Source organism: Apus apus, chromosome 13, assembly GCF_020740795.1.
Source record: "Apus apus isolate bApuApu2 chromosome 13, bApuApu2.pri.cur, whole genome shotgun sequence".
NCBI classification, from domain to species: domain Eukaryota; kingdom Metazoa; phylum Chordata; class Aves; order Apodiformes; family Apodidae; genus Apus; species Apus apus.
In genome coordinates this window covers 5579370-5605398 of record NC_067294.1, presented here as the reverse complement: position 1 = coordinate 5605398, position 26029 = coordinate 5579370, and the positions used below count along the sequence as shown (strand labels likewise).

At 54.2% G+C, this 26029-nt stretch overlaps 2 protein-coding genes across 5 annotated transcripts; one reads left to right on the top strand and one right to left on the bottom strand.

Annotated features, from left to right (window-relative positions):
- Positions 1–535: 535 nt before the first annotated feature.
- LOC127390170 (neuropeptide Y receptor type 2-like) lies at positions 536–1735 on the bottom strand. The gene has a single exon (XM_051631434.1). The coding sequence runs from the start codon at positions 1697–1699 to the stop codon at positions 536–538; it is 1164 nt and encodes a 387-aa protein (XP_051487394.1). The 5' UTR covers positions 1700–1735.
- A 17495-nt stretch (positions 1736–19230) lies between these two features.
- Positions 19231–25277, top strand: LOC127390169 (nuclear factor 7, brain-like). 4 transcript variants are annotated; one of them, XM_051631430.1, is made up of 8 exons: positions 19231–19293; positions 19636–19737; positions 19977–20251; positions 20823–20918; positions 22606–22839; positions 23240–23259; positions 23931–24046; positions 24150–25277. In XM_051631430.1, exons 3-8 carry the CDS (start codon positions 19979–19981, stop codon positions 24692–24694), a joined length of 1284 nt encoding a protein of 427 aa, XP_051487390.1. In that variant the 5' UTR covers positions 19231–19293; positions 19636–19737; positions 19977–19978; the 3' UTR covers positions 24695–25277. The 4 variants fall into 4 exon arrangements, with proteins under 4 accessions (XP_051487390.1, XP_051487391.1, XP_051487393.1 ...); XM_051631431.1 differs by having other exon boundaries at positions 19241–19262; XM_051631433.1 differs by lacking the exon at positions 19231–19293 and having other exon boundaries at positions 19338–19737; positions 22609–22839.
- Positions 25278–26029: the final 752 nt, after the last annotated feature.

Below are 26029 nucleotides of genomic sequence, written 5' to 3'. Positions count from 1 at the left end.
CCAGGGGTTGCCCAGCTTTGACCTGCACCAGCCCCTTGCCTCCCCAGGCCTGTGGAGCAGTGGCACTAACCAGCCTGTGTTTGCAGAAGTGTGGAGGTGTCCCCCCACCTTGGAGGCATTTGCTACAGCTGGATCATTAGGGCTTTTGGGTAGGAGATGTACAGATGAACAAGCACACACAATAAAGGCTCCACATTTGTAATGTGCAGTATGTGAGGGGGTGAAAGGTTGAGTAACCCACTCTGGCAAATGGAAATAGCAAAAAGGGCATATTTTGCTGGCTACATGGAAGTCTCCTCTGTGTGGCATGTTTTGTGCTTCTGCATGTATAACCTGAAAGCAGAAAAAGGAAAAATTGGTTTGGTCAGACAGAAATACACCAGATTTATTGTTTTGAAAGATACAGGAGGGTATCTCTAGATGGCTGTGGTAGCTATCATGTTTTGGCAACACAATGTCCCACCATAAAAAGGCATTCACCCAGGAACACATCTGGGCTCAGTCAGCCTCAGTCCTGGAGGTGGGTGTCCCAGTCCTAAACCTCTGTGGGCAGTGGTTCCTGGCCAGAAGTCTGTTTGATGCTCCCATTTAGGGTGTTTGCCCTGAAGATGTATGACCTGCCTCTAACTGAGCCTTCAGTGTGGATGCTTTCTGGATTGTTCTGGCAACGGAAGAACATGAGGAAGCCATTCCTGTAGTTCTTGTTCATCCATCCATAAAGCAGGGGGTTGACAAAGGTAGAGCACATGGCCCCCACATGGAAGACAGTGTAGAGAAGTTTGTACTCATGGAAGTTAAGAACCAGATCAAGATCAATGGCAAGCTGGAATATGTGGAAGGGGAGCCAACACACTGCAAATACCACAACTACCACCACTAGCATTTTGGTTGTCTTCTTCCTCCGGCACTGGTTTTCGTTCCTTGAAGTGGGACTGACATGATTTTTCAGCTTGAACCAGATCCTGGTGTAGGCATAAGAAACAATTGCAAGAGGAAGTACATACTGCAGGAGGAGCATGGACAGGCTGTAGATAGTGGCGTCTCTGTTGTTACCAGAAGGCCATTTTTCTGAGCAAACAGCCATTTTGAGGTTGATGGATGGGATTTCCTCATACCTGTACTCTCTGAAGATGGCCAGAGGACTTGCCAGGACAGCTGCTGCCAGCCACATGACAGCTATGATGGTGAAGCTGAGCCTCTTGGAAATCCTGCTGTCCAGGTGGAAAACAATACACTGGTACCTATCCAGGGCAATCACAGTTAGGGTGAGAATGGACACATGGACACTCAGAGCTTGAGCATAAGGGACCAGATGACAAAGAACAGCTCCAAATTTCCACTCGTCCAGCAGCGTGTACACTAGGGTGAAAGGCAGACAGAGCGTGTCCACCATCAGATCTGCCAGGGCCAGGTTAGCTATGAAAAAGTTGGTGACAGTCCTCATGGTCTTGTACTTCACTATGATGTAGATGACCAAGGAGTTGCCAATGAAGCCCAGCAGAATGATGAGGGAGTAGGCAGCAATCAGAATGACTTGGACCCCCAGGATCTTGGTGCTGTCCATCATAACACTGTGAGACCTGGAGAGATCCTGGCTAGGAGTGACAAAGTCTTTGGCATGCCAGCCCTGTGGCTGCTTCTCATCTAATGCTGTCTTCTCCATGGTGAGGGTGCTGTTGGCTCCCTCCATAGGTCCCATGCCTGGTGTGAGACTTTCCGTCAGGAGGAGAAGGAGTTCTGGAACACAGACACAACAGGACTGAGAAAACAGGAGACAGCAGAGCATCTGCAAGAACCAAGGCTCAAAGGGCATGTCCCACATGGCATTTTGGGCTAAACAGCAGCACCAGTGGCATCCTCCTTCCTTCTCCCTTACCTCCCATCCTTCCTCACACTGAAAGACCTTTCAGCTCTCTTACACATCCTGTTAGAGCCTATGCTCAGCTGAATGCCAGTTTCCCAAGGAAAGGTCAAAGGAAAATGCAACTTTTCCCACAAGTTTCTGAGATTCTGTTTATTTGAATTGAACAGGAAGGAGCCCTCAACCAACCAAGGCCAGACTGGTTGGTCCTGAAAAGACCTCCTGCTCATGGACCCCCTTTGCACAATGCCTCTCCTGCTCTTCAGGCTAGGCTTTGCAAAACAGGGAAGTTGCTTCAAAAAAGCCCAAGATTTTGGACCTCTTGGGCCTGACAGAAGAAATTGATGATGGTGTCAGTCATCTTTGATGAAATTTACTTGCCTACAAAAATGCCCTGAGTCCAAACTCTTCAAGAATCAGGAAAGGAGAAAAACAGCAGGATACTCTCAGATTCAAGGTATTTTTCTCCACCTCCCCATAACAATTTATTTCCAGATTGTGCACCCAGTTTTTTATTTCTCACCTCTCTGGGTAACAGTATCTGTCACCCTCTCTCTGCATGAGTGTCCACCACTGCTCCTGCTAGTGAAGCCACCACCCAACTCAACCCAGTGTGACCAGTACTCCCTGCTTCAGGACCCTGGTAATGGAGTTAGCATAACTAATGCCATTTTATGAGGTAAGGAGCCATTCTCTGTGACCAAGTGAGTCACATATTTGTTCTCTTTCCCTCATTATCAGGCCCTGAATGTCCCATGAACCAAGTAGACAAACCAAACAGTTTTCTTCTTCCCCTCCCTGCCAGCCTCAAGGTCCCTGAGTGCCAGGCTGAGTACGTCCTCCCTTGCTGGCCTTGAAGGTCCCAGGCACCCAGCCAGCCTGGTGTTGATGACCATAAAACCAAGCAGTTACAAGCCCTAAGTGGGGAACTGCTGGACTGGACCAGTGGCCCCCATAGTCAGGGACAACCCCACCATCCTCTGCTTCCTCTCAGGATGGAGTGAGGGGCTCATCTTTTTATATCTGATTTCTGAGTCTTAGATTAGGATTGTTTTACTGACACAGCAGACCCCATCTTGAGATTTGACCCGATCTGCAGAGGGTCCAGGTGATGAGAAATTATAAATTGAGCTGTATGATAAATTTTGTATTATGCATCTTGTAGGTTGTGCTACATTGATTCTGCTTGTAGAAATCTTGGGCTGTTCCAATCAGAAATCCCATGCTATACGAATCATAATATCCTCTTAAAGAAATAAGGCTTTGATTTAGTGCCATCATCATTCAGCCAAGGATCCCTAAGAGAACTTGTGTGTCCCTTCAGTGTTGGTGACACCCAGGCATCCGCCGGCTTTGCAGAGGAGGGAGCTCCTGCAGGGGGCAAACAGCTGAAGCTGCGAAGGAAGCCTCCCGCAGAGCTTGTTGCTGAGCATCCAGGCACAAAGAGGCCTGAGAGTCAAAGCCCTGGCGTCAGTGAGCCTCCTGCCCCATGGTGCTCAGACGGCTCTGGGAGCAGGGAGCCCGACTGATAAGCCAGAACTGACTTAGTCTGGAACCGGCGGCTGGGGTTTGGTGCTGTTGTGACAGAGGAGTGTTATCATGGCAGGGTTTTCTTTCAGTCCAAGCGTGGCAGGAGAAAAGCCAGCTCTGTTCCTGGCTCCTTTTCAGCCTCTGTGTCGTCAGGATTGCTGCTGGAGTACATGGAGAAGGGTGGACGTGGCCCTTTGCATATCCCCTCTCCCCAGCACTGTGTGTGGAGACCCCATTCCAGCTGCACCCTTGAGCAGAAGTTATCCCTCTGCCCAAGCAGGGTGTCTGCAGGGCATCATGTTTTCTCTGACCTGCGGAGAGGGATAATGTCCTGCCACTGAGGGAAGGAGGCACAGGGCTTAAATTAAGCTGGGCATAAGAGGCAGCTTGCTGGGCACCTTCTCAGTCTCCGTGAGGAATGAGCTGCTCTGGGTTTGTGCCAGGTGAGATGGGAGCACAGCTGACTGGATGCTGGTGGATTTCCACAGGTCCATGCCCTGCAAGCCAAATGTTTAAGGACAGCCTGTCCTTGGGAAAGCAGAACGCTTTCTGGGCAGAGCACCTGCATTTAAACTAGTTTCTTAAACAAACAGCATAAAATAATGGTGGCAAGATGATAAAGGTGTCAGCGATTACTTTGCAATGAAGAATAAAATGGTTGCTTTTTCTTTCATGGCTCCTCAGAGCAAGGGTTGTGATTCCACCTTGGAGCTGCTCCGAGGAATCTGTCTGTATGGCTGCAAACCTGGGCCCCTGTGGAGGCCTGGTGAAAGAGCTGCCTGTAGTGGACTGGCCCTGCCTGCACACTTGCTTTCTCCTGCTATCTCCATGCCCCTTGGCTTGCCTGACTTGTCTGCTGGCTGATCTATGCCAACGGCTCCTGTAAATGAAGTTGTTGGGCTGAGATGCCATGATAATGGAGAGCGTGTAGCTGCTAAGAGAGTAGGAAGGTAGCTTTAAGCAGCAGGAGGGAAAAGTAAATTGATTTGCTGGGCTTAAGGGTGGTCACAGACCTCCTCAACACTGCTGCCCCCAGCCCTTGAGTGGTAACCCCAAAGATCAAAGGGAGGTCCCAACTTCTAAGGCAGGAGAGAGGAGATCAAAGCCACCTGGGCAGCTGATTCAGTGGGGGACAGAGCAGGGGGACAGGCAGGGCCCTGGGAAGGTGGCACAGCCACAGCCTCTTTGGCAGAGCCTGACCCACACGCAGCAGCAGCCCAGCCCAAAGCATCTCCTCAGACACCCATGCTGGCCCCAAAGCCATCCTTAGTGCCAGCAGAGCAAGGTCAGTGAAGGAAACAGAGCAAGGGCTGGGCACACATTCAGTGACTCTGCTTTCCCTGCATGCTCCCTCTGGGCTTTTTATACCTTCCAGATTGTCTAGCATTACTTCATCACTATCACTTGTTATCTCCTTTTCTGTGGCTTGCCTCTCCCATTGGTCTCTGGTACCCAAGTCTTGGCACAAAACCAGGGGACCTTCCCTTCCCTTTATTCCCCTTCTCACCCACCAACTGGCTGCCAGTTCCCATGTTCACGTCTCAGGCTTTTTCCTTTTACTGGAGACTGGCAGCTACCCACCATCTGAGTGGAGCCAGGAACATCATGATTATTGGAGCTGTTTCGCCTCCTAACAAAATGATCTTAATGGAGCTATTATTTGATTTGGTTTTCTTTGTGTGTTTTGTTTTGTTGTGGTTTTTTTTTTCCCAAAGGGGACCATTTAAAAATCAATTAAGGCATTTTAATTAAGAAACAAAATGGTCATAATAAACGTTCCCACTCCAAGGGTTGCCTGGAGGTTGCAGGGATGCTGCTAGATGTGGACCAAGGTCCATTCCAACAAGTAATGGAAGTGCTGGCTCATGTGTAGGCTGCTGCCAGGCACATGCTCCTGTGCCTGGTGAGCCTGCCAGGCTAGACGGAAAAATCATTGGAGCTGAAAGCCAACTGCTCTTGGGAGAACAAAACTGAAGGGCAGACCCAGAGAAGACAGAAATACTACCCTAAGCCCTTTCCTCTGTGCTGAGTTGCCATGAAGGGATGCAGAAACAGGGTATTGTGTGGATCCTGCCTTCACTCTCTCCTCTGGCTGAGGTTCAGCCTGAGGCAGGGCTGGGACCCAAGCATGACTCCCCACAAGACAGGGAGAGGGGTGCCATGTGCCAGCAGGCTTCAGCCCCTGGGAAGCAGGGAAGAGGAGGGGGAAGCACAAAGGAGCTGAAAAACCTCAGCTCTTCACTGAACACACTGTTGATGACTGTGGGGGACAGTGACCACCGTGACACCTCCAAACTCCATTCCTGCAGAGGGTTTGGACTAGGTGCCCTGGGACTCACATCCACCTCTGCTTCCTGGGAACACCCTGGCTCCTTCCATGTCCCTACTGCAGCTCCAGGCATGCAGCCAGCCTGGTCCAGGCCTGTCAGGGCACATCCAGGCTGGGGAGAGCTATCTGCAAAGCCTGGCAGGGTTCAGAAAGCAGGGCTAGAGGGTTGGACAGAGGGCTGGAAGAAACAGATCTTGTTAATTAAAATTCCTTTTTTTGTCCCACGTGGCGAGACTGGGGTCACTGTAGCCAGCAGGCAGGCAGCATGGGGACAAGGGGTGCAGAAAAGAGGGAGGTTAAGGACAAGCATTGCTCAAAGCGTGCCCAGGAATTACAGTCCTATCACGGTTATCATTGACTTGAGGGAGTGGAGGGACTTGTGCCAGCTTCTGCTCTCTGCTCCCAGTCTGGCTAACAACAGCCACAGACTCTTTCTACTGCAGCACTGGGAGGTGCAGGCTGAGGCTGATGGATATTTTCATGGCTTGGCTCACTGATTTATTCCATGCTGTGTCCCTCCTCCACTGCAGATCAACTTCATGAAACCCCTTCACCTCCAGCAGCCCAGTCTGGAGCACAGACTCATCTCATCCTCAGTCCTAAATCTGGCAGCAGTCAGGTGTCTGTGGCAAAGAGGAACTTGGTTGTCACCCTGGGGTAACAAGCCACTTTCTACCACCTTCATGTTCCCCTGCAGCACTGGAGTGGCAGCAGTATTCATCCCTGCACCCCATGGCACAGCACTTAAGGGAGGAGAACATAAAAATGTGAGATACGGAGGTTAACCAGCTCACCAGAGGCCACAGAGCACATCCACAGCAGGGCTGGGACCACAGCCCAAGTTGACTAACTCCAGCCTCCTGCCCTCACCACCAGAGAGTCCTCTGCACCTCTCAGGATAAAGCCTGAACATAGATTTCAGGAGCAGCACAAAAATGTAAAATGTGAGTGATGGAGGGGAAGGCATTTTGCCTTCTCTGTGTGATGGTCTGGATTCAGGGCAAACAGCAGCTCTGGGGTGGTTTTCTGAAGCCAAACAGCAGATAGAAATTGTCCCAGGTCCTTCCATCTCCACTATGACAATACAGCAGAGGAGGAGATCCTCTGACCTGCCCATCATCTGCTGCAACTTTGTAAGTCATCTGTCCAGGTCAGGCCCACTGGTGAAGAAACTCAGTGGCATCAGACATGCGCTGCCACCTCTGGACTTGCAAAGCTCCAGGGCCCCAGGGCTGCTCCTGGAGGACCCCAGGGTAGAACTGGCACTGGGAGACAAAGTGCAAAGAGGAGGAGATACACCAGGGATTTCTTGTGGTTCCTTACTCTAAACATTTGCCACATCCCTGCCTAGGCTGGAGCCATGAAAGACTGAAAGAGACAAGACAAAGAGGATGCCTTAGTCACTCAGCTCAGGACAGGATGAAATAGGTGATGCAAAGAGCCATGCTTTCTCCTGGCAATGTCTCCTATGGAAAGCAGGGGGAACAGTGCAGGGCCCTCTGCTTGGCTGGTCACCCTACGGGAGCAGAGCAAGGCTGGGAGACAGGGCTCAGCAGGTGACACTGTGGTGGAGCCACACTAGTTATTGGGGCTGCAGAAGGGAAGATAAAGCCTGGTGGAAGGATCCTCGCTAACCTGGAGAGTCTCCTTAGGAGTTGCCTCCTGAAATTTGGGGAGTCTCGGGTAGATGAGACAAGGGAAGAAAGAGAAATAACAACCCCACTAACAGAACAACCAGAGAGCAAACCCAATATCCTGCTTTGGGATGGATCAGAAACTCTGTAGGGAAAATGCAGGCTACAACAGGACTGTAAGAGGCTCCCTTGGTTCAACAATAAACATGCAATGAGTGCAGGAAGAAAGCAAACACCAATTTTCCTCCTGCAGTCCCCTATCTGTCTTTGCATCTCTGTCTTTGAGGGCACTGATCTCTGGCAGCCAGCCGAGTGCCAGCAACGTGTGCAGTCCCAGCATGGAGGAGCTGATGGGAGGTTTGTACCAAGCCTCGAGGAGACAGTTTGCAGGAGAGATCAGGATTTCCATTAGCCCTGCACCTCAGCCCCACACCTGCAGCACCCTGCTCTGCCACCGTACATGCCCGGTTTCTGCAGCTCCCTGGAGCAACCTGCTCTCCTGCCTGTTCTTGCTCAGCATCCTGCTTCCCAGACTCCCTGCTTCTGCTGGGCGACAGTTCCAAACTCTCCTGCCAGTATTTCATGGTCACTTTCTCTCTGTTCCAGCTCTTAGGGCTGTCAGTCCCCAAAATCAGTTTCCCAAAAATGTCTGGACCTTTTTGCTTGCACCACGTGGCACGGCTAAAACCTGGCTGGCCCCATCCCAGCCCTGCTGCTCGGACAATCCCTCCCCAACCCACCTGCAGAGGCCAGAGCATCCCCCTCCTCCTCCTCCAGGCCCCGAGCTGCTCACCTCCAGTTATCCTCTCATTGCTGGCCAGGATGGAGCGCTTTGTCCTCTCCACTCTCTGGGAATCAACCTGTGGCAAAGTGGTGAAAATCACTTTTCTGCAACTGTTCTCGGAAAAATGAGAAGTCAGGCGAGGATGTGGGATGCTGCAGGGTGCTTCATTGCCAGGGGTAGCTTCGGTACCCCAGCCCTAGCACCCAGAGAGCACCCTCTTGGCAGGGTGACTGACAGCCCCCGTCTCACAAAGCTGGATGCTGTGTTAGCTCCTGAATGAGAGAAAGGCAGGGAGCGTGTGTTTAACAAACAGAAATGGAAGGGGGAGGGAGCCTGCTGCTGCTGTTTATACAGTGTTCAGCCACTGAGGGGCTTCTTGCATCGAGGAGAGAGAAGCTTTTCCACCACATCGAGTTCCTCTCCAGAGAGAGGTGGTGGGAGCTGGAGGTCTGCAGGCTCATCATCTGTGCCACTGATCTGGGCAAGTGTCCATCTGTCTTCACCCTGCAGCTCTCGCATCTGCTCAGGCTTTAAACTTGTTTGGGACTGGCATGGTCTTGTCCAGGGGTGGATCTCCCCTGAAGCAAGAAATTTGCAGGTCCTGCAACACAGCAAAGACTTCACAAACCTTCCCCCATCCTCCTCTGCCTCAGTGCTGGTACAGTGCCCTGCACAGAGCAGGCTGGTGCTGCAGGACAGGCCTTCAGGTGCTCTGGGGATGCAAATAAAAGTAATGCTAACAAGTCTTAGCCACTTGGCAGCAGCTCGGTCTGTTCCAGAGCCAAATTCAGTGTGGAGCTAGGAACTCGAGTGAGTTTCTATTTTAGGGTGCTCAGAACTGCCCACACAACTGGAGCAAGAGAGAAGGAGAGGGACAAAAGCAGTATCCTCATTTCCAAATCTGAAAAACCCAAGCTCACAGGAGCCCGGGAAAGCATCCTGTGGGCAGCCCACAGAAGCAGAAGCACAGCTCCCTTCCTGGCCAAAGGTTTTGCCTTCAAAAAGAAGAAGTCAGATGTGTTCCCAGCATAGGATTTCTACCATTGACAACATGTGAGTTTGTAGCTCACCTGGGGTAGAAGATGCTCCCAAAGTTTAGGGAGGAGGACACTTCTTGGCTTTGAATGTCTACAGCTAGTTCATCAGAGGAGTCTTGCTCTTCATCCCCACAGTGGACTTTGGTTTCCTTTTCTTTGTGAGAACAGAAAGAAGGAAGGTTTTCAACCAACTTTCTGTGCTGCAGAAGTCCTAATACATCAGGAAAAAGAAAATACTCCAGTGGCTCAGCAGAAGAAGGCTCAATGCATGGGTGCCAACAGTCAGAAAAATCCAACAGCTGCGCTAGCTGGAATTTTGTGGGAGTTTTGTGTCTTCTCCCCCTTTGTTTTCCCTGAGGCTGTTGATTTAGCTGCTCTGGAAAGCTGAGAGTGGAGAGAAGCAGGACAAGTAAAACCTGCTTGGAATGCTGCCTCCCAGTAGTTGAGGTGAGTGCATGCTATACCCTGTGTTCCTGGTGGATGGATGGATACTCCTTCTCTCCAGGGTCCTAAGCAGTGGATAGTTGATTTCTAGTCAGAGAGAGAGATTTTCCTCCTTCCTTTTCTGGCATAAGATTTTTCTTGCCCGTTCCCCAGAGTTCAGCTTTCTGCTCTTCTGTTTCTCGGGCTGGAATAAGATGCCTGGGGAGAATTCAGTGACTGACAGGAGAGAAACTCGCTGCAGCCTGAAGCTGTGAACCTTCATCAGGTCTATGGGGTGAATTCCAGTAATTTTTGGCACATGGTGTCTGCTGGATGTCAGCAAATGCAAACTCTTAAAGCATGGATTAGTCAGCGCAAGTCTCCAAGACCGTCCTCTCCCATGGTCTCAGTGGAGAGGTTAGCAGCAAAACCCATGATACTCTCAAACATCAACTCACCTCTGTGCCAGACAACTCTGTCAGCCAAAGAGCCCCCATGTGCTTGGCAGAACAGAGGGAGCCTGGGAAGAGAGAGCTGCCCATGATCTGTGGTGATGGGCACGGTCATGAATCATCTCTCGAAAAGCAATCCTCCTGTGACACAGAGCGGTGCAGGAAGGGAAGGCTGAGCTCTCAGCAGGCCTGGGGTGTCAGTCCAACTGGCAGCCACCGTGCCAGGGTTTGGTCCCCACTCCCTCCACACACTCCAGCCCTGTCCCCGGGAGCTGCTCACAGCACCACAGACACAGGCTGCCTGCCAACCTGCCTAATCTCTCCCGGCTACCACATAATTACTGCCGGCGCCGAGCGCAGGCAGCACAGCCCCAATGCTGCCTGGCCTGGCAGCTGCTCAGCAGCCAAGGGGCACCCAGGGTCTGCTGTGCCAGAGCCCCTCACCCCTCACCTCTCAGTGGGTCAAGAGGAGCGGTCGTGGCACAGACTGGCAGCCAGAACACCAAGGTGCAAAAAGACCTCACCATGCAGCTAACGGATCCCAAAGCAGCCAAGGGTCCTCCTAGCCTCAACCAGAAGCTACACCCTAAAGTGCAAGGATAGGGGAGACATGAAGATGGTCCCTTGCATTGTCCTGGGGTGTGGAAGGCTGTGCAGCCCTGAGCAGAAGTGCCACCATTGTATGCATGCATACAATGCACCATTGTAACCTCAATTCCTGGGATATTTGCACAAATGTCTGCTCACTTGTCCCAGGAGCCTTGTGTGCTCAGAGACACAATGGGACTCTTCAAAGGACCTTTGCAGCCCAAGAGCCTTTCCCAGTGGTTGGGCTTTGATTAGGCAAAAGCGAGTCTGCTCACCTGCTCTTCTGAGAATACAACAATGAATTTTGTGCTCCAGGGAGCAAAAATTATGTAAAAAACCTGAGAAATGGGGCCGAGGAGAGGGCTGCCTTTGCCTCGGCCCATAATCTGCTCTGCCTCAGAAAGCAGGCAGGTTCCCAGGCTGAGCACCTCACAGCTGTCACTCAGCTTCTGTCAGAAATTAAAGGCATATTATCTGATTGCTCCCTGGCAGGAATCTCTAAGAAATCTGTTACCAAGGCTTCCAGATGCTCCAGTTCATCCTGCTTCATCTGGAGCAGCAACACTGTCATACTTAAAAAAGCAGCTTTTCATTTTTCAAACATCTGTTTAATTCCACCTGCATGTAACCAAAATATTTCCACTGCTCCTTCCTGCAGTGTCAAGCCAGTGTTTTGCTGAGCAGCCTCAGAAGCATCAGCATGTTGTGGTAACACAAAAGCCCCTTTTCCATTTGAGCCCTGGAGTTCACGGATGCAGAGGATTTGGGAGTCTGTGATACATTTGGGAACTAAATTAGCCACAAAGCTGCTCGGAGGTGGGAGGATGGAAAGCTATCTGCATCCTTTTTGAATCTAAAAGAAAGTTCTCATTTTATAACTGCTTTTTGTTATGTATGAACATTTCTGGAATAAGTGGAGGAGCAGAGATAGCTTCAGGGACAAGGTTTTGCTGAAATACCTGAGTGATCTGATACCACAATGAGAGGCACCAGAGAAGCAGGAGGAGAGGCAAGCTGTGTGGCTTGGCTTGGGACTGCCACAGCTCTGCTCTCCTTCAGGGCAGACAGAGATGGGGACACTGAGTGTGTCTTCAGGAGAGTCAGTGAGCCAGAGAAGAGGAGGTTGTATGGAAAGAGATTAACAGGGTTTGTGTCACCCACCACCACACTTCAGCTCCTGGCACAGCTGAAAGTAGAGAAGGACCGGGCTCCACTCAAGGCAGACCCAGAGAGCTTATTTAACTAGGCTGATTAACAGAAAGGAGGATTTACCCCTTCCACTCCCTTTCCACCCCTGGATCTCTCTCCAACACACAAAATCCCCTGGATCATCCTGAAGGACTCCGGGCAGCTCAGCAGGGCTCCTCCAGGTCGACACCAGCGCCTCACCCAGAGCTGGCCCCTGCATTTAGCTGCTGTTTCTGCAAGTCAGGGCACTCAAAGCTTTGCTCATTTATTAGAGGGTTGTTGCTTGTTGTTTGTGTACCAAGCCAGCTAGAAAACAGCTTCTGCAGAAGAGGGTAATTGCACTCAGATAAGCTCTTCAGGGCTGGGATTGCAGAAACACAACATTTCATACACTAGCAGTTGTCCAGATGAGCTAGAAACCTGCCAGAGTTTTTGGGCAGGACCTGGTCTGTCTCAGACTCCCTCTCTGCCTTTGGGCAAGTCACTTGATGTCTCTCAATTCCCTGTACATAAAAGCTGTGATAAAAGTGCAGCACTCTGGCATGGAGCAGTGGGCTACGTGCCCTGCAGGGGACTGGGCACTTGGATGTGTGGTGGTGGCAGCCCTGTGAGGACAGCTGAGGGATGACAGTTTGGCCCTGTGGGATTTCTTTCTACATCACCCATCTCATTTAGGCACCATGTTCTGCAATCAGGGTCTCCTGTTTCACAGTCCCACGATGAAGTTACAAATTCGTGGTCAGTCTGTCATACTCAAGATGACAAAAGGCAGTGTAAATGTTGGGTTGTGACAACAGGAGCAGGCAGAGCTGGGTGGCCTGATGGCAGCCCCAGCCTAAACTCTGCTCAAGTCTCAAGACAGAAGGCCATGCAAGTACCTGGGAATAATTCAGGACATGGTGTGTTTCCTATGAGCTTGATGCTGCCAAATGGCACCAGGTTTCCAGGAGCTGAGATCTGGTGCTCAGCACCACTGCAGAGGCAGCAGGATTGTGTTTGCTGCTTCCCTACCTCACTCCATCTTTTCTAGCCCTGTGGGACCCACATCAGCTGCCAGCACAGAGCAGCTCATTCACCCCATGCTCAGCTCCAGGGTGGCAAGCCAGCAGCAGTGCCACTGCACACCAGGGCAGGGGGGTAAGATCCACTCCTGACACCAATCCAGGGATTTGGCTTGGGGATCCATTTGGCTCTGTGCTCCCAGAAATGTGACTCAGAAGCCACACTGAGAGATAGGTGTGACACTGAGTCCCCCAGGAGAAAGAGCAGCATCTCCAGGGTGCGAGCAGAGCGTGCACAAGCCGAGCAGGGACCATGCTGGAAAGCACAAAGCCTTATAAAGGCAGTGCTCTGGGTTTGTCCTTCTTTCAGCTCTTCCAGGCGATGAAAAGGACGGCTCACAACCGTAATTAACTGGAACATGCTAATACCACTGAGCCTCTCTGGCCAGCGAATTTGGCACGAGGCATGTGGGACACTTTCCAAACAACTGCTCAGGGGAACGCGTGCCTGCAATTTATTATTCCATGAGCAGCTTTTCCTCTCTGCCTCCACTGAAGAGCTCAGACCAGACACATGAGGGAGGTGAGTCTGGAGCCTGCAAATCCACTTCGAAAACCATTTCATGCTGAAGGGAGAAGAGACTTATTTCTCCCCAGGCCTTAAAGGTATTTAAGGTGCCAGGGGAAATGCAGCTTTGCACAGCATTTCCTCTCTGAGCGCTCAGGGCTTCCAAATGCTGCAGCTTGTGGTGCTCAGCTTCCCCTGGGGAAAACCACGTTCCTTCAGGGTGACATTCACACTGGGCAGAAGATGCGCAGCTTCCAATAACAGCTGCCTTTGAGGACCAGAGCACTGTGCATCATCATTTTGCAGAAGAAAGTAGAGGAGCACAACCAGCTCTGGCAGGTGGAGAAAGGAGAAAGGTGGAGGTGGCCCTGGCGCCATGTCTCCGGGATGGGTTATTCCCAGTTTTGACAGCTGTCCTGGGCTAAGCAGTGCCCCAGGTTATTCCCCTGGAAAAGGAGGGGGAAGGAGCCTGCCAAACTCCTATTACAAATAAACCAGCCTGTGAACTTGAATGGGGAGCAAAGAGCAGAGCTCTGAAAAAGATCAGCTCATGCCCATGGTAAGATGTTTTCTCTGTGTTTACGGTGCCGTCAAAAGCGGAGGCAGGAGGTGCAGCCTCCCAAAGGCCACCTCCTGCCTCCAGCCTCAGCTTCAGCCTGGTGCCTGCCCCAATGTTCTTGGCCCCAGGGCTGTTCAGGACAGCTCCTGCACAGGGCTTGGCTGGCAATGAGCTGCCTGGGCACGCAGCACCACAGCCTCACCAGTACAGACACTGGGAACGAGTCAGAAGGCCTGTGCAATATTCCCAGGATCACACTGGTTTGACCACCCTTTCTTTCCCCACCTTGGGGCCAGAGGACTCCCCTTCCCATACTTCCCCCATCACCAGCATCATTCCCATGCATCCCTCCTCCTTGGCTGGGCTGCCCCTTATCCTCAGCATTGCCCACGGGGCAATGTGGTCAGGGGCTGTGTGGCCAGGCATGGCACCATGTGCTTCCAGAGGGCACATCCCTCCCTGCTCCCTTCCCATCCCATCCTTTGCAAACATTCATTGTTATGGTGACAGCTCCAGAAGAAAAACCTTTTTGAGGATCTTCCAGATTTTTGAAGAAAGATATAGCCACAATAATTTTCCTTGAAGGAGATGGTTCTCTCACTCAATGGCAACTGAATTTCTTTCACTTTGTTTTTGGTAACCATCTGGGTAATGCTCAGGCTGTGGCTTTCGTTGTGTGGCTGTAAGAAAATGGAAGGGGGAAAGGTAGAGCCAAGGGTGGCTTTTAAATCCTGTCAGGTCACAGGAGGGTGTCTCCAGGCTGAGGTTATACTGCACAGGTCTGAGGCCATCTTTAATGCAAATAATACATATAGCAAACAGTCTCAGACCAGCCTAAAAAAATTTAAAATAATCCATATACTTTAGGTCCTTCAGAGGCAGCTTGACACATCTGTGAATGCTTCTCAGCCTCACCATGGATGAACTGAGTATCCATGTGCCAGAGAGGTGAGTTACTGGGAACCAGGCAACAGGCTGGGTTTGGAGCTGCAGCTTGACCTATGGCAGGGACAGGTGAGAGGACAAAGCTGTTTTGGCCAAGCCCTGTGCTGTGTGTGGAGTATTAGAGGGGCTTCATGCATAGCATGAACAGTAACAAAATGTTAATATTTGCAGAAACCTCCTGGTTTTGGCACCTGGGTGTGGGGAGCTGCAGGAGGCTTGTGGAATGTGAATGTGGATTCCTGGCTGCCTGGAGGGGCTGTGTGGGGAATGTCACATCTCAGTGTGTCAGACCCCAGGCGTGAAGGCTCGTGGTGCTGCACACGAGGAGTCCTGGGGAGGGAGGCTGGGCTGAGCAGCTCAGCAGCCATGTGAACCTGGTCCCAAGGAACTGAGCTATTTGAGCATCCCTGGGGGAAAAAAATAAATAAATAAATCCATGATTAAGCAGCATTCATCCTCCTGTGCCTGTTCCAGGACCTGTTCCCTACATGCCATCACCAGTGGGCTGTGGGTTAAACCCTCCCAATGCTTGCAAAGCCATGCAGCACTCAAGGGATCACCAGAGCCCACGGTGCAAACTCCCTCCCTCTGTGTCGTAGGAATTGAATTTGTCTGTGCTGATCCCCAGCCCTTCACCATGATCATGCTCCTAGGCACATGAGGGACAAAATGACACAACCCTTTAGACCACTGGCCTTATTTGACCTGGGTGCTTTATGGCTTGTTTGGGATGGTTTGAACCTGCTGAACACCTCTTGCCTTCTCCATCTGGCTCACATCTGGACCATGGTTGCCAGTTCATCAGAGTACCTGGGACCAGTCAGCTGCCTTCAGAGCCCAAGGCTCTGGGCTTTGCAAAACAGCTGTGTCATCTGTGTCTGGGAAGAAAATATTGGCAAATAATGGCCTACCCTTTGGTCACCCTCCTCCTCCAGCTATTTATCCAAAGATATATCTCAGAGCATTGCTTCATTTCCTGCTTGCTTTTCTAACCAAGGCCTTTAAATTATGTCCCTGCAGCTGAGGTCACGGGGAGATGTGTAATATTTGTTAATGGCGATGCAGTTGTTACCTTGATTCACCTCATCCCTTCTTCTTTCACTTTTTTTCCTTTATTTTCCATTTCTTCTTCCCTCTTGGTCTCAGCGCAGGAGAAAGCTGGCAGGAGCCCCCTGAAGTGGAGCCTTCTAGGGTGCAGCCTGCTTTTGGGGACATCAGGAGTCTGGGGATTTCTCCCAGACTAGGAGCTTCTCAAGCAGGGCTGGTTCCAGGCTTCCCCATTCTCACCCCCATAGAGCCCTTCCCCTGAGGACTTGTGGAAAAGACCAGATTTCAGCTTTTAGAATTCAGCTCAGTGTCTGGAATGTGGAAATAGGAACCACTGAAAGGTCCCAGGGTCAGGAGAGAGGATAGGACTGATAAGTCTTTGACTGTGTTTAAAACTGACTCCCACATGTGGCCTTTCAAACCCCAGCAGGCAGCTGAGCAGGGAATTCCCAAGTGCTGCTGCTCTTTCTTCCTTTCCAGTCACACCAAAACCACCACCTCACCACATACCAGAGGATCCCCTGCAAGGAAGAGGCTGTGGGTGCAGGGGCACCGACCAGCAAGGGCAGGAGGGGCTGCCCAGCACCTCCCCACTGCAGGACTTGAGGGCTCCAGCCCCAGTTTGCCCCTCTGCCCCCTCCCCTGCCCCACGGCCAGGCACGGCTCCAGCAGAGTCATGGGGAGAGAGGGATCCTGAGGAAGTCAAGTCCTCAGTGTTTATTGACACTCAGAACGAAGTGAAACTGGGAACTAAAAATGCAAAGCTTCTCCACCCCTGTCAAGCTTTTCCATCTGCATTTGAAGAGCTGATGTGAGGGCCTGAGAGTGCAGATCAGCAGTTTCTTCCCCTTCCACTCGTGTATCTCTGGGAGCCCAGTGAAGCCCTCCAGCAGCCAAACCCATCGAGCTTCCCCCTTCGTCTCCCTCCATCTGTAAAGCCCAACAGAGCCTCTGACAGACACCTGGCTCCAAGAATCCACATTTACTGCACAGAGCAGAGAACTGCCAAGGGATTTGGACCCAACCCATGAGCTTTTGGCCAGGCCCTTCCCGATCCGTGTTATCCTTCATCTCCCCTGTGCATCATCAGGCTCTCCAAACATGGCATTCTCAGGTCCCAGCCCAGAGCTTGGAGCCTCCCAAGAGGGATATGCTAAAAAAAGAAAGAAAAACGTTACAGTGCCAACTGAGGCGAGTGCTGAAAAGAAGGAGATGCCAGGAGCACTTAAACAAGAATTCCAGACCCAGGGACGCTTGGGCGTGTGTTTTCAATCCACAGGCAGGAGACGTGTTCATTGGGAAGTCACTGCCACTCACTGCTAGCTTTAGATCTCGTACTTGACATCCCAGAATGGTCATGATGACATCCCTGCCTGCCTTAGAACTTTCTTCTGGGATTGATGGGTTGGTGCAGTGCACAGTAAAATGGTGCCACTCCTCCTTTGGCTCCAAAACCTGTGTTTGCAGCTCAAACTTGCAAAGATGGAGATGAATGATTTCACACGAGTGATGAGCCCTTTTGGTGGCAAGGGGAGTTATTGGGGAAAATCAAGTCAAGACATCAGGGGGTCTGGGACTCCCTCGGGTGCTGTGGGGTGTCCTGCAGCATCTGGGCTCAGGTGGCAGCACAGTGCCCTGGTGCAGAGCATCACTCCCATGGGAGCTCCATCCCACAGTCTCGTGCCTGCCCCAGGGGCAGAGAATCCATAGACAGGGTATCCAGGGGCAGGGTATCCAGCACAGCCGCAGCCCAGTGCCACAGCAAGGGGATTCTCCTGCTGCTGACACTGCACAGAGAGCCCAGGACCACGCTCCTGCTGGGGCTGAGAGGGGAGCTGGAGAAGCTCAACATCAGCTGAGCTATCCCCAGTTCTGCTGGTCAAGGGAGAAGCTTCAGGTATCTGGCTGCAGAGGGACTCACCTTCTCCAAACAAGAGGCCAGCAGTGTCCTGGGGTGCACTGAGGTGTGGGCTGGGGGCTGTCACCTCCTGGCTCAGTGACCACCCAGGAGGGATGAGCTCTCCAAGCTCTGCACCGATGCTGATTCATGGGGACATCTCCCAGCACCAATGGCTCCAGCTGCTGGTGGAACATAACCTTTCACAGCACATTCCAGACCTCTACTGAAAAGCAATTATTGATGCTTTTACCTCTGGGCAGAACTGTTCAAGTAATGCACCGTGGTGCTGCAAGCTCCAGCAGGCCAGGGAGCAGCACCCTGGCTCACCCCAGGCCTGGGCTGGGACTCGCGTTTGCTGCCTTGTGCGTGTGGCTCTTATGCCTCCTGAAGAAATGGTGACAGATGATCAGCAGATGATCCAGCTTCTATCCAAAATCCACCAGTTCCAAGCCAGCTGTTTTTCAGGCAAGGCTGCAATCAAGGCTCTGTGCAACTCTTGCTTGTCCCTGTACCCCCCCCCCCACTACCCCCTTTTGACTTTGCCTTAACTTCCAGCATCCACAGCCCTCCTGATTTTCCTCACATCTACACCAGTGTTCTTGCTGCTTCCCACAACATCCCAGGGCCCACGCCAGGATGAGGACCTTTCCTTCTTCCTTTCGCTACGGAGCCCGCAGCGCTCCCGGCTACGGGCGAACCCTGAAGCGCTGCCCTCGGAGCGCGGCTGGGAGCTGCCCGCGGAAGGTCCTGCGGCCCGGGGAGCTGCGTTCCCGCCAGCTTCACACCTCTGGCCAAGGGGAGCTGCGGGGGGCAGGAGGGGAAGGCTGTTCCCCGGGGCTCGGGCTCACCCTGTGGCGCTGCGGGACCGTGCGGGGCAGGCGCGGGGCAGCGCCGCGGGAGCCGGGGCAGCCCGGGGCCACGCGGTGCGAAGCACTGCAGTGAAGTACGATGGCATGCAGTTAAGTACAAGGTAATGCAGCGCCGGGCCGGGCCGGGCCGGGCCGAGCCGAGCCGGGCCGGGCCGGGCAGAGCCGGGCCGAGCCGGGCACAGCCGAGCCGGGCCGGGCAGAGCCGAGCCGAGCCGGGCAGAGCCGAGCCGGGCCGAGCCGAGCCGAGCCGAGCCGGGCAGAGCCGAGCCGAGTCGAGCCGAGCCGGGCCGGGCCGGGCCGGGCCGGGCCGGGCAGAGCCGCTCGGCACCCAAGGCGCTCCCGGCGCCCTCCAGCAGGAGGCGCCAGAGGCCCCACCAGGTGTCCCCGCCCCCTCGCACACGTCATCCGTCACACGCCGTAGCCCCGCCCATTCCCCGCCCAGCTCCCGCCCAATGAGCGGGCGGGCCGGCGGCGCGTGCGCAAGGCGATTGGTCGAGGCGGGCGTCAGTCTGCGGGGGGGGCGGGGCGGGGGGTTCGGAGGCCGCGGGTGCGGGCGCTGCGCGGGGCGGGGGTCGGAGGTGCGGGGGCTCCGGGGTGCGGGGCTCGGGGGCGCTGAGGGGCCGTGCCCGGGAGGCGGGGGGTGCATGCCCAGGGTTGGCTCCGGGAGGTGCGGCGGGTCCCGCCAGCCCGGGCCGGGCTCCGGGGTGACCCGGCTGTGCGGGGGCCCTGCGGCTCCCCGCGCTGGTCGCTGTCCCTGAGCCGGGTCCCTGCTTCCCCGGCGCCCTGCGGGGGGTGCGTGGACAAGCCCTGCTAGACCCTGCGCCTCCTTTTGCTGAAGTAGCAGCAGAGCGGTTGTTCCGCGAAGGGACTGACCCCGTGCTGGGACTTCACCCTAATTTCTGCTCGTCGGGGCGTTCCAGGGCTGGGTGCAGCAGCGTGGCATCTGCGCAGCTCCTGTGCCTCCTGCCCAAGGTTCGGTGACCAAACCCTGCGCTGGGGAGTTCTGCAGAGCCCGGCGTGAGGTGAGGCAGAGGTGTGCCCTGGGGCAGAGGGAGGGGGCCTGGGGGTGGCGGGGGGCTCGGGCAGGGACCCTGAGCTGGGCTCTGTTGTCCAGCACCGGAGTCGGGGGTGGTTGGGTCACCATCCCTGGAAGTGTTCGGAGGGCATGTAGGTGTGGCATTTAGGGACGCAGCTGGACTTGGCAGTGTTAGGTTTATAGGTGGAACTCGATGATCTTAGAGGTCTTTTCTGTGACCAGCAGGGATGGCCGGCAGGAGGCAGGACCGGAGCCTGCGGGAGGAGCTGACCTGCGTCATCTGCTGCGACCTCTTCAGCGAGCCCGTCATGCTGGACTGCATGCACCACTTCTGCAGGGCCTGCATCCAGGGCTACTGGGACAGCTGTGACCGTGTCCCCTCCTGCCCCCAGTGCCGCCGCGAGTTCCCCGGCCGGGCCTTCCGCACACACTACCTGCTGGCGGGGCTGGTGGAGAAGGTGCGGCGCAGCGGCTCTGCGGAGCACCAGCACAAGATGCAGGTGAGTGGCTCCTGCCCGGCTGGGGAGAAGGGGACAGGCACCATGTGAGCCCTGTGCAGCCACTCCAAGCCCACCACCCCCTTCTCCCCAGTCATTTCTCCCCTGTGCCTCACCTGGCCTGAGTGCCACGACATTTCTGTTCCTTTCTGATCCATCCTCTCTCGCTTTTTCCTTCCAGCTGCCTGTCTTTTGGACACTTCCAGTTCTTGCATTTGTTTCCCTCACTGCTGTGCCCAACTTCTGTCTGCAGCCTGGTGGTTTCTCATGGAGGGATCACACAGCCAGGGCTGAGGGCTGCTAGAGGGTCCAGTCCCTGCACAAATCAGTTCACAGCACGTGGGGCTTAAACCTTCTGAAAAAAAAATATCCCAGGCTGGAGCTCCCAGTCTTAAAAATAAATATATTTCATTATGTGCACACATATATGTAATTCTCCTTCTTCTCCTTACTGCCTTGATAAGAAATCCTGTTGCAGCCTCCCTCTGTTGCTGGCCTCAGGAGATGGAATTGCTCCTGAATCACAGCGGAGTAGTGAAGTGGTGTCCTCACCTTCTTTTCCTCGGTCCTGCAGAAGCACCTGGAGGAGGCTTTGCAGGCCCGTCGGGAGGAGATGGGGAACTTGTCTCAGAGGAAGCGGGCGGCGCAGGAGGCGATCGGAGGCCTGACGGTAACGCCCTCGGCAGCTGGTGCTGTGCAGCCCCTGAGCTCGTGTTCACGGGGGGGGTGTAGTGCTGCTGAGATGCAGCTCAGCTTCCTGTAAAAATCAGGACAAATCGCTGCCTGGGGACCTGAGCCACCTCCCCCAGGTGTTTGCCAAGGCCCACGGCTAGTGGGTATTCAGGGGAGGCTTTGGGAACAGGCATGAAGTGCTCGTTAGGGCAGCATCTAAAAGATGCGTTGGTGCAGCAGAGCTGAAATGGAGTGAGTGGTGAGAGCTGCTGGCTGAGCAGCCTGGTCTGGCCCTGCCAATTCAGGAGAGGGTTAATTCCTGGAAGCTCTAAAATCCTCTTCTGTGTCTGATGGGCTGGCAGCAAAGCTGAAGGAGCAGGGTCCACAGCGATGTTGGTGCTGCAGAGCAGAGGCCTTGTCGTAAGGACATGTTTGGATTCACTCTGAGATGATGCAGGGAGCCCGAGTGCTCTCTCGGGGCTTGAGTGGCACCAGCCTGCCTGCTTGGCACTGATCCATGAAGCAACAACAGCCACAAACTGACTGTGCTTTCTCCTCAAGTGATGCAAAAGTATTCAAAGCCAAGGAGGGAGAGTTTAAGGAAAACAGAAGTAGTTCAAAGGTGAGATAAAACTGTTGGCAGACTGCCTCCTGACCAGAGTCTGTGATCCTCCTGCGTGCGCTGTTTCCTACCTCTGTGCCACTGCCAAATTTGGAATAGACCTTTGAGGCTAATGAACAAGAATTAGCAAATAAGCACATGCAGCTGATGTCCCTTTGCAGTGGCAGAGCTAAGTGGTGTTTCAAGAGTAAAGGAGCAAACTGCTGATCCAAATGAGGAGCATATGCACATCCTCTGCAGTCCTGGTGTGCCAGCACAAGCACCTGCTAGGGCAGAGGGAGACTGAGGCACCACATGGACTGGCTAAGCTTCAGATGGATTCGAGGAGATGGGTTTCCTGCTGGTAGAAAGGGATGTGTGTGTCAGGAAGTGCTCCTCAAGAAAATGAGGGCTAAGGTTGCACTTGGAGATTAGAAGCTTAAAGACTGGGAAAAAAAAGAAATCATTGGCTGTCTCTTGTAAACAGGCAGGAGGGCAGTGAGCACCACAAGGTTGTCTGGCCGACTAAACAACTGGGAAGAAGTGACAACTGGAAAGAAGTGACCTCTGAAAAGAGCTGAATGGGGTTTTATCTGCCTTAACTACAGAGATTAGTTTGTGCAGCTCCCCCATTTCTCCCATACAAACAGGAGCCCTGAGAGACAGAGGCACCAGAGAAAGAAGAGCAAGTTACCAGTGTTGGGCAGCTCTGTCCAGGGTCTGACATGATGTGAAATAAATCCTGAACAGCTGAGTCTGCAGCTCCAGAAAAGCAGAAGAGCTCCAGTGTTGCACACTGGCAAATTCCTGGTGTTGTGGGAGAAGGCTGCAGACTCCCACTGTGCCTGTGTGCAAGGATTTCTAGTTAAGGTGACCAAGCCATTAGGTTTTGGGTTGTATTTTTTTCCCCTTTGGCTCTGCAGCCTTGAAAGTTTTCCTTGTGTCCTGTTCTCCATCCCAAAGGCCATGAGTATGTCTCTGATTTCCAGGACTCTGTAAGCAGAGTAATGGGCCCAGCCATCCTGTGTGCCTACTTGTGTGTTTTAGCTGCCAGACTCATCCTCTGCCTTTTCCCTCTGCCCAGAAGGTGTCTGGGGAGCTGAATGTCAAGATCCGGGCAGAGTTTGCCCGCCTCCATCAGATCCTGGAGGAAGAGGAGAGGGCTGTGCTGGCAGAGCTGGGCAAAAAGGAAGAGCAGTCGCTGGTGCAGCTGCGCGGGGACGTGCAGTGTCTGGAGGAGGGGATGTCAGTGCTGCAGAGGGACATAGAGCGCATAGAGCAGGCCCTGAGCACGATGGAAGAGGTGTCACTGCTGGAGGTGAGCATGCTTGGCTGGTAGGAGGCTGTGGGATGTTTCAGGATCTGAATTTGGGATGGGCAAGAGTCCTAAATGATGGCACTAGGCTGTACCTAGATGTTGGTCTTGCTGCCATCCCTCTGGAATATCTATCCGAACCTGTGGAGTATAGAAGCTTTAGCCACAAGGGGTATGGTGATCTCTGGGATGGGGTGGGTCTTGGGAGCCTTCATCCTCCTCTGTCACCCTTGTGAAATTGCCTTGGCCCTGGTGGCCAGGCAGTTTCCCCCAGGGTGGATGTTCTGGCAAGTTGGTTTCCTGTCTCTGCTTCGTGACAGCAGAAGGCAGGACAGGGAGCTTATTTGTGCAGCTGCATGAATTACAGACAGTGACTGCTAATTCTCTCTGCTCCTCACTGCAGGTGGAGAGCCTGGATATCAGGTACGTGTCTGGCATGAAAGAAGATGATTTCAGGAGCTTATCTCTGTCTCTGGCTGGGACTACATGGGGGAGGGATCTTATCTCAAATTTTAGAAGCATCACAAATTGCTCAGCGAGCTGCTGGTGCTGTGCTAGGTGGGGGCTGGATGCTGTCCCCATGGAGCATGCATGTCAAGACAGCTGGGCTGGATGAGTGGGTGGAGGAGACGTGCTGGTTTGGAACGGGTGCAGGAGCCATCCATGCTGTGAGGGGGAGCAAGGCTGGTGCCACAGGCTTTGGGTGCCTTTGCTTCTCCCTGTGCCCTTTCACAGCCTCAGGGCTGCAAAACTGACCCCCAAGGTGCAGCTTTGAGGCTGCAAGTAACTGATGGGCAGAACTACTATAGGGAAGGGTGTCCCTGTCCCCTCCCACCCTGGGTGCTGCAGTGGGGTGCAGCCCAGCTCCACAGGCCTGGCCTGCTCACCCCTGCAGGAACCCTGCTCGGCTGTGCTGGGTGCTGCCAGACCTGTCTGTCCACAGCACCTCTGCCCTGAGCCAGTGGCAGCGCTTCAGGGGGAGCAGGAGCTTTGTGACCAAGACCTGTCACAGGCCATAGTGTTCTGCAGGCCTGAGGGCTTGTGCCTCCCTGGTGGCCCTGCAGAGGGGTGGGCTGCAGCTCTCTCTGCCCTAGGCCCTCGGTGTGTGTGGAGACCCAGCCTGCCTTCGACCTGGAGCGCTACAGGGACAGCCATGGTGGCCCCTTGCAGTACATCTTCTGGAGACAGATGCTGCGGTCCCTCTGCCCCGGTGAGCAGAGGGCTGGGCAGGGGGGGGATGTGCTGGTGGGGCTGGGGCTGCTCTGCAGAGGGAGGATGCAGCCGGTAGAGTGCCGTGCTTGATGTCTCCACAGCTCCTGCCCCGCTCACCTTCGACCCTGAATCAGCTCACCCCAGCCTGGTCTTCTCCAGGGACCTGACAGCGGTGACAGAGAGGAATCGACCCTGCGCTGTCCCCAGCAGCCCCCGGCGCTTCCTTCAGTGCGTCAACGTCCTGAGCTCACAGACCTTTGACAGTGGCCAGCACTACTGGGAGGTCTGGGTGGGCACCAAAACCAAGTGGGACCTGGGGGTGGCTGCTGAGGACGTGGACCGAGCGGCGAAGGTCAAGCTGTGCCCGGAGAACGGCTACTGGACACTGCGCCTGCGGAACAGGACAGAGTACTGGGCCACCACCACCCCCTGGGTGCGCCTGGCTCCCCGCCGGCCTCCCCGGAAAGTGGGGGTCTTTCTGGACTGCCAGGAGGGCATTGTTGCCTTCTTCGATGCTGAGAACATGTCCCACCTCTTCACCTTCCACCAGGTCTCTGCAGAGAGATACTGCCCCTTCTTCAGCACCTGCTTCAGCGATGGGAGGGAAAACGTGGCACCCATGTACCTCTGCCACCTCACCCTGTGAGGGACGAGGAGGAGCAGGGGGCTCTGGGGACCCCAGCCTGGCTCCTGGTCACTGCCTGGGGCTATGCTGGAGGCCAGTTCTGCGCACATGGATCTGGTGGGTGTTGGAGGGGCTCGTTTGGTTTCAGTTTTGGGAGGAAGGAGGGAGATGAGTCTCTTCATAGCTCCTGTCTGTTCTCTTTTCTCTGTGCTATGGGCTGTGGGTGCCACACTGTATTCCTGGAGGTGCCTGGCAGCCCTCAAACAGCAGCCTTCTGTGCCTGAGCATTGCATGGTGCAGTAACCTCAGCCACGGGGCTGCAGTGAAGGTGGCTGCAGGCTGCTTGCACTTTCCCTCCTTTTATGCTCCCACCCATAAACCTTGTGGAGGAAGGCGGTGCTCCTGGAGCACCATCGTGTGCCTCTTGTCACAGCTCTGAGCTTCCTCTGAAAACCTTCGTGGGGAAGGAGTGCTCTGGCGTGGGGAAGGGCTCCAGGCTGGCAGCAGAGGGAGCTCCATGCTCTGTGTGGGACCCACTGCAGCCCGGGGACTGTGACGCTGCCTCGCTGCTACTCCATCACCAGTAAAGTTCATTAGAAAACCACTGTCTGCTGGGCTTGCATGTTGGGGCAGGGGGGAGCTACTGCAGTGGGGTGTAGCACAGCCTGAGGGCACAGGGCAGCCCCCAGCCTGGGCTCCTTCCTTCCACCTGCAGCACGGGAGGCACAGGAGCTGCTGCTTTGCCTGGGCTGTTCCTCGGAGAGCAGCTCTCAGTGGCTCTTTTGTTTGCCCCCACCCCAGGCTGTGCTGTTTGGGAGCAAGGTGGAGGGTTTCAGAGTGCTGTGAGGTGGGGAGGTTTGTATTGAGCCCATCCCCAGCTTTAGGCTCTTGGGATATGAGATCCAGTCTCTTCTGGCCTGGCTGGGTCTTAAGGATTTGTGTGTGTGAATAATGCAAAGTCCCATTTCAGGCCAACTTTAGGAAAGTCTGGGCAACCTTTGCTGTGGGGAGCAGGTGCTCCCAGCACAGCTCTGCACAGCCCCAGGGCTGCCCCTGCAGGAGGGTGACTTGGGGATCCCAGGGGGCAAGGTGAGTGGGTTTGGCTGGTTTGTGTCTGGGGGATGCTGGCTGTGCCCCAGCTGTCTTGGCTTTGCTCAGAGTCAGTGGGTTGACTTGAGGCAGGAGGTGCTGGCGTGGGTCTGAGCCTGGCTGGTGGGATTGATGGGTGGGAGCAAGGATGGAAGTGCTGGAGTGGGTGGAATTGCCATGCTTACCCCACTCAAGTCTACTCCAGCATCAAAGCAGAAGCCAGAGCTACCCGGATCCTGCATAGCCCTGGGTGCTGGCTGGAGCTAA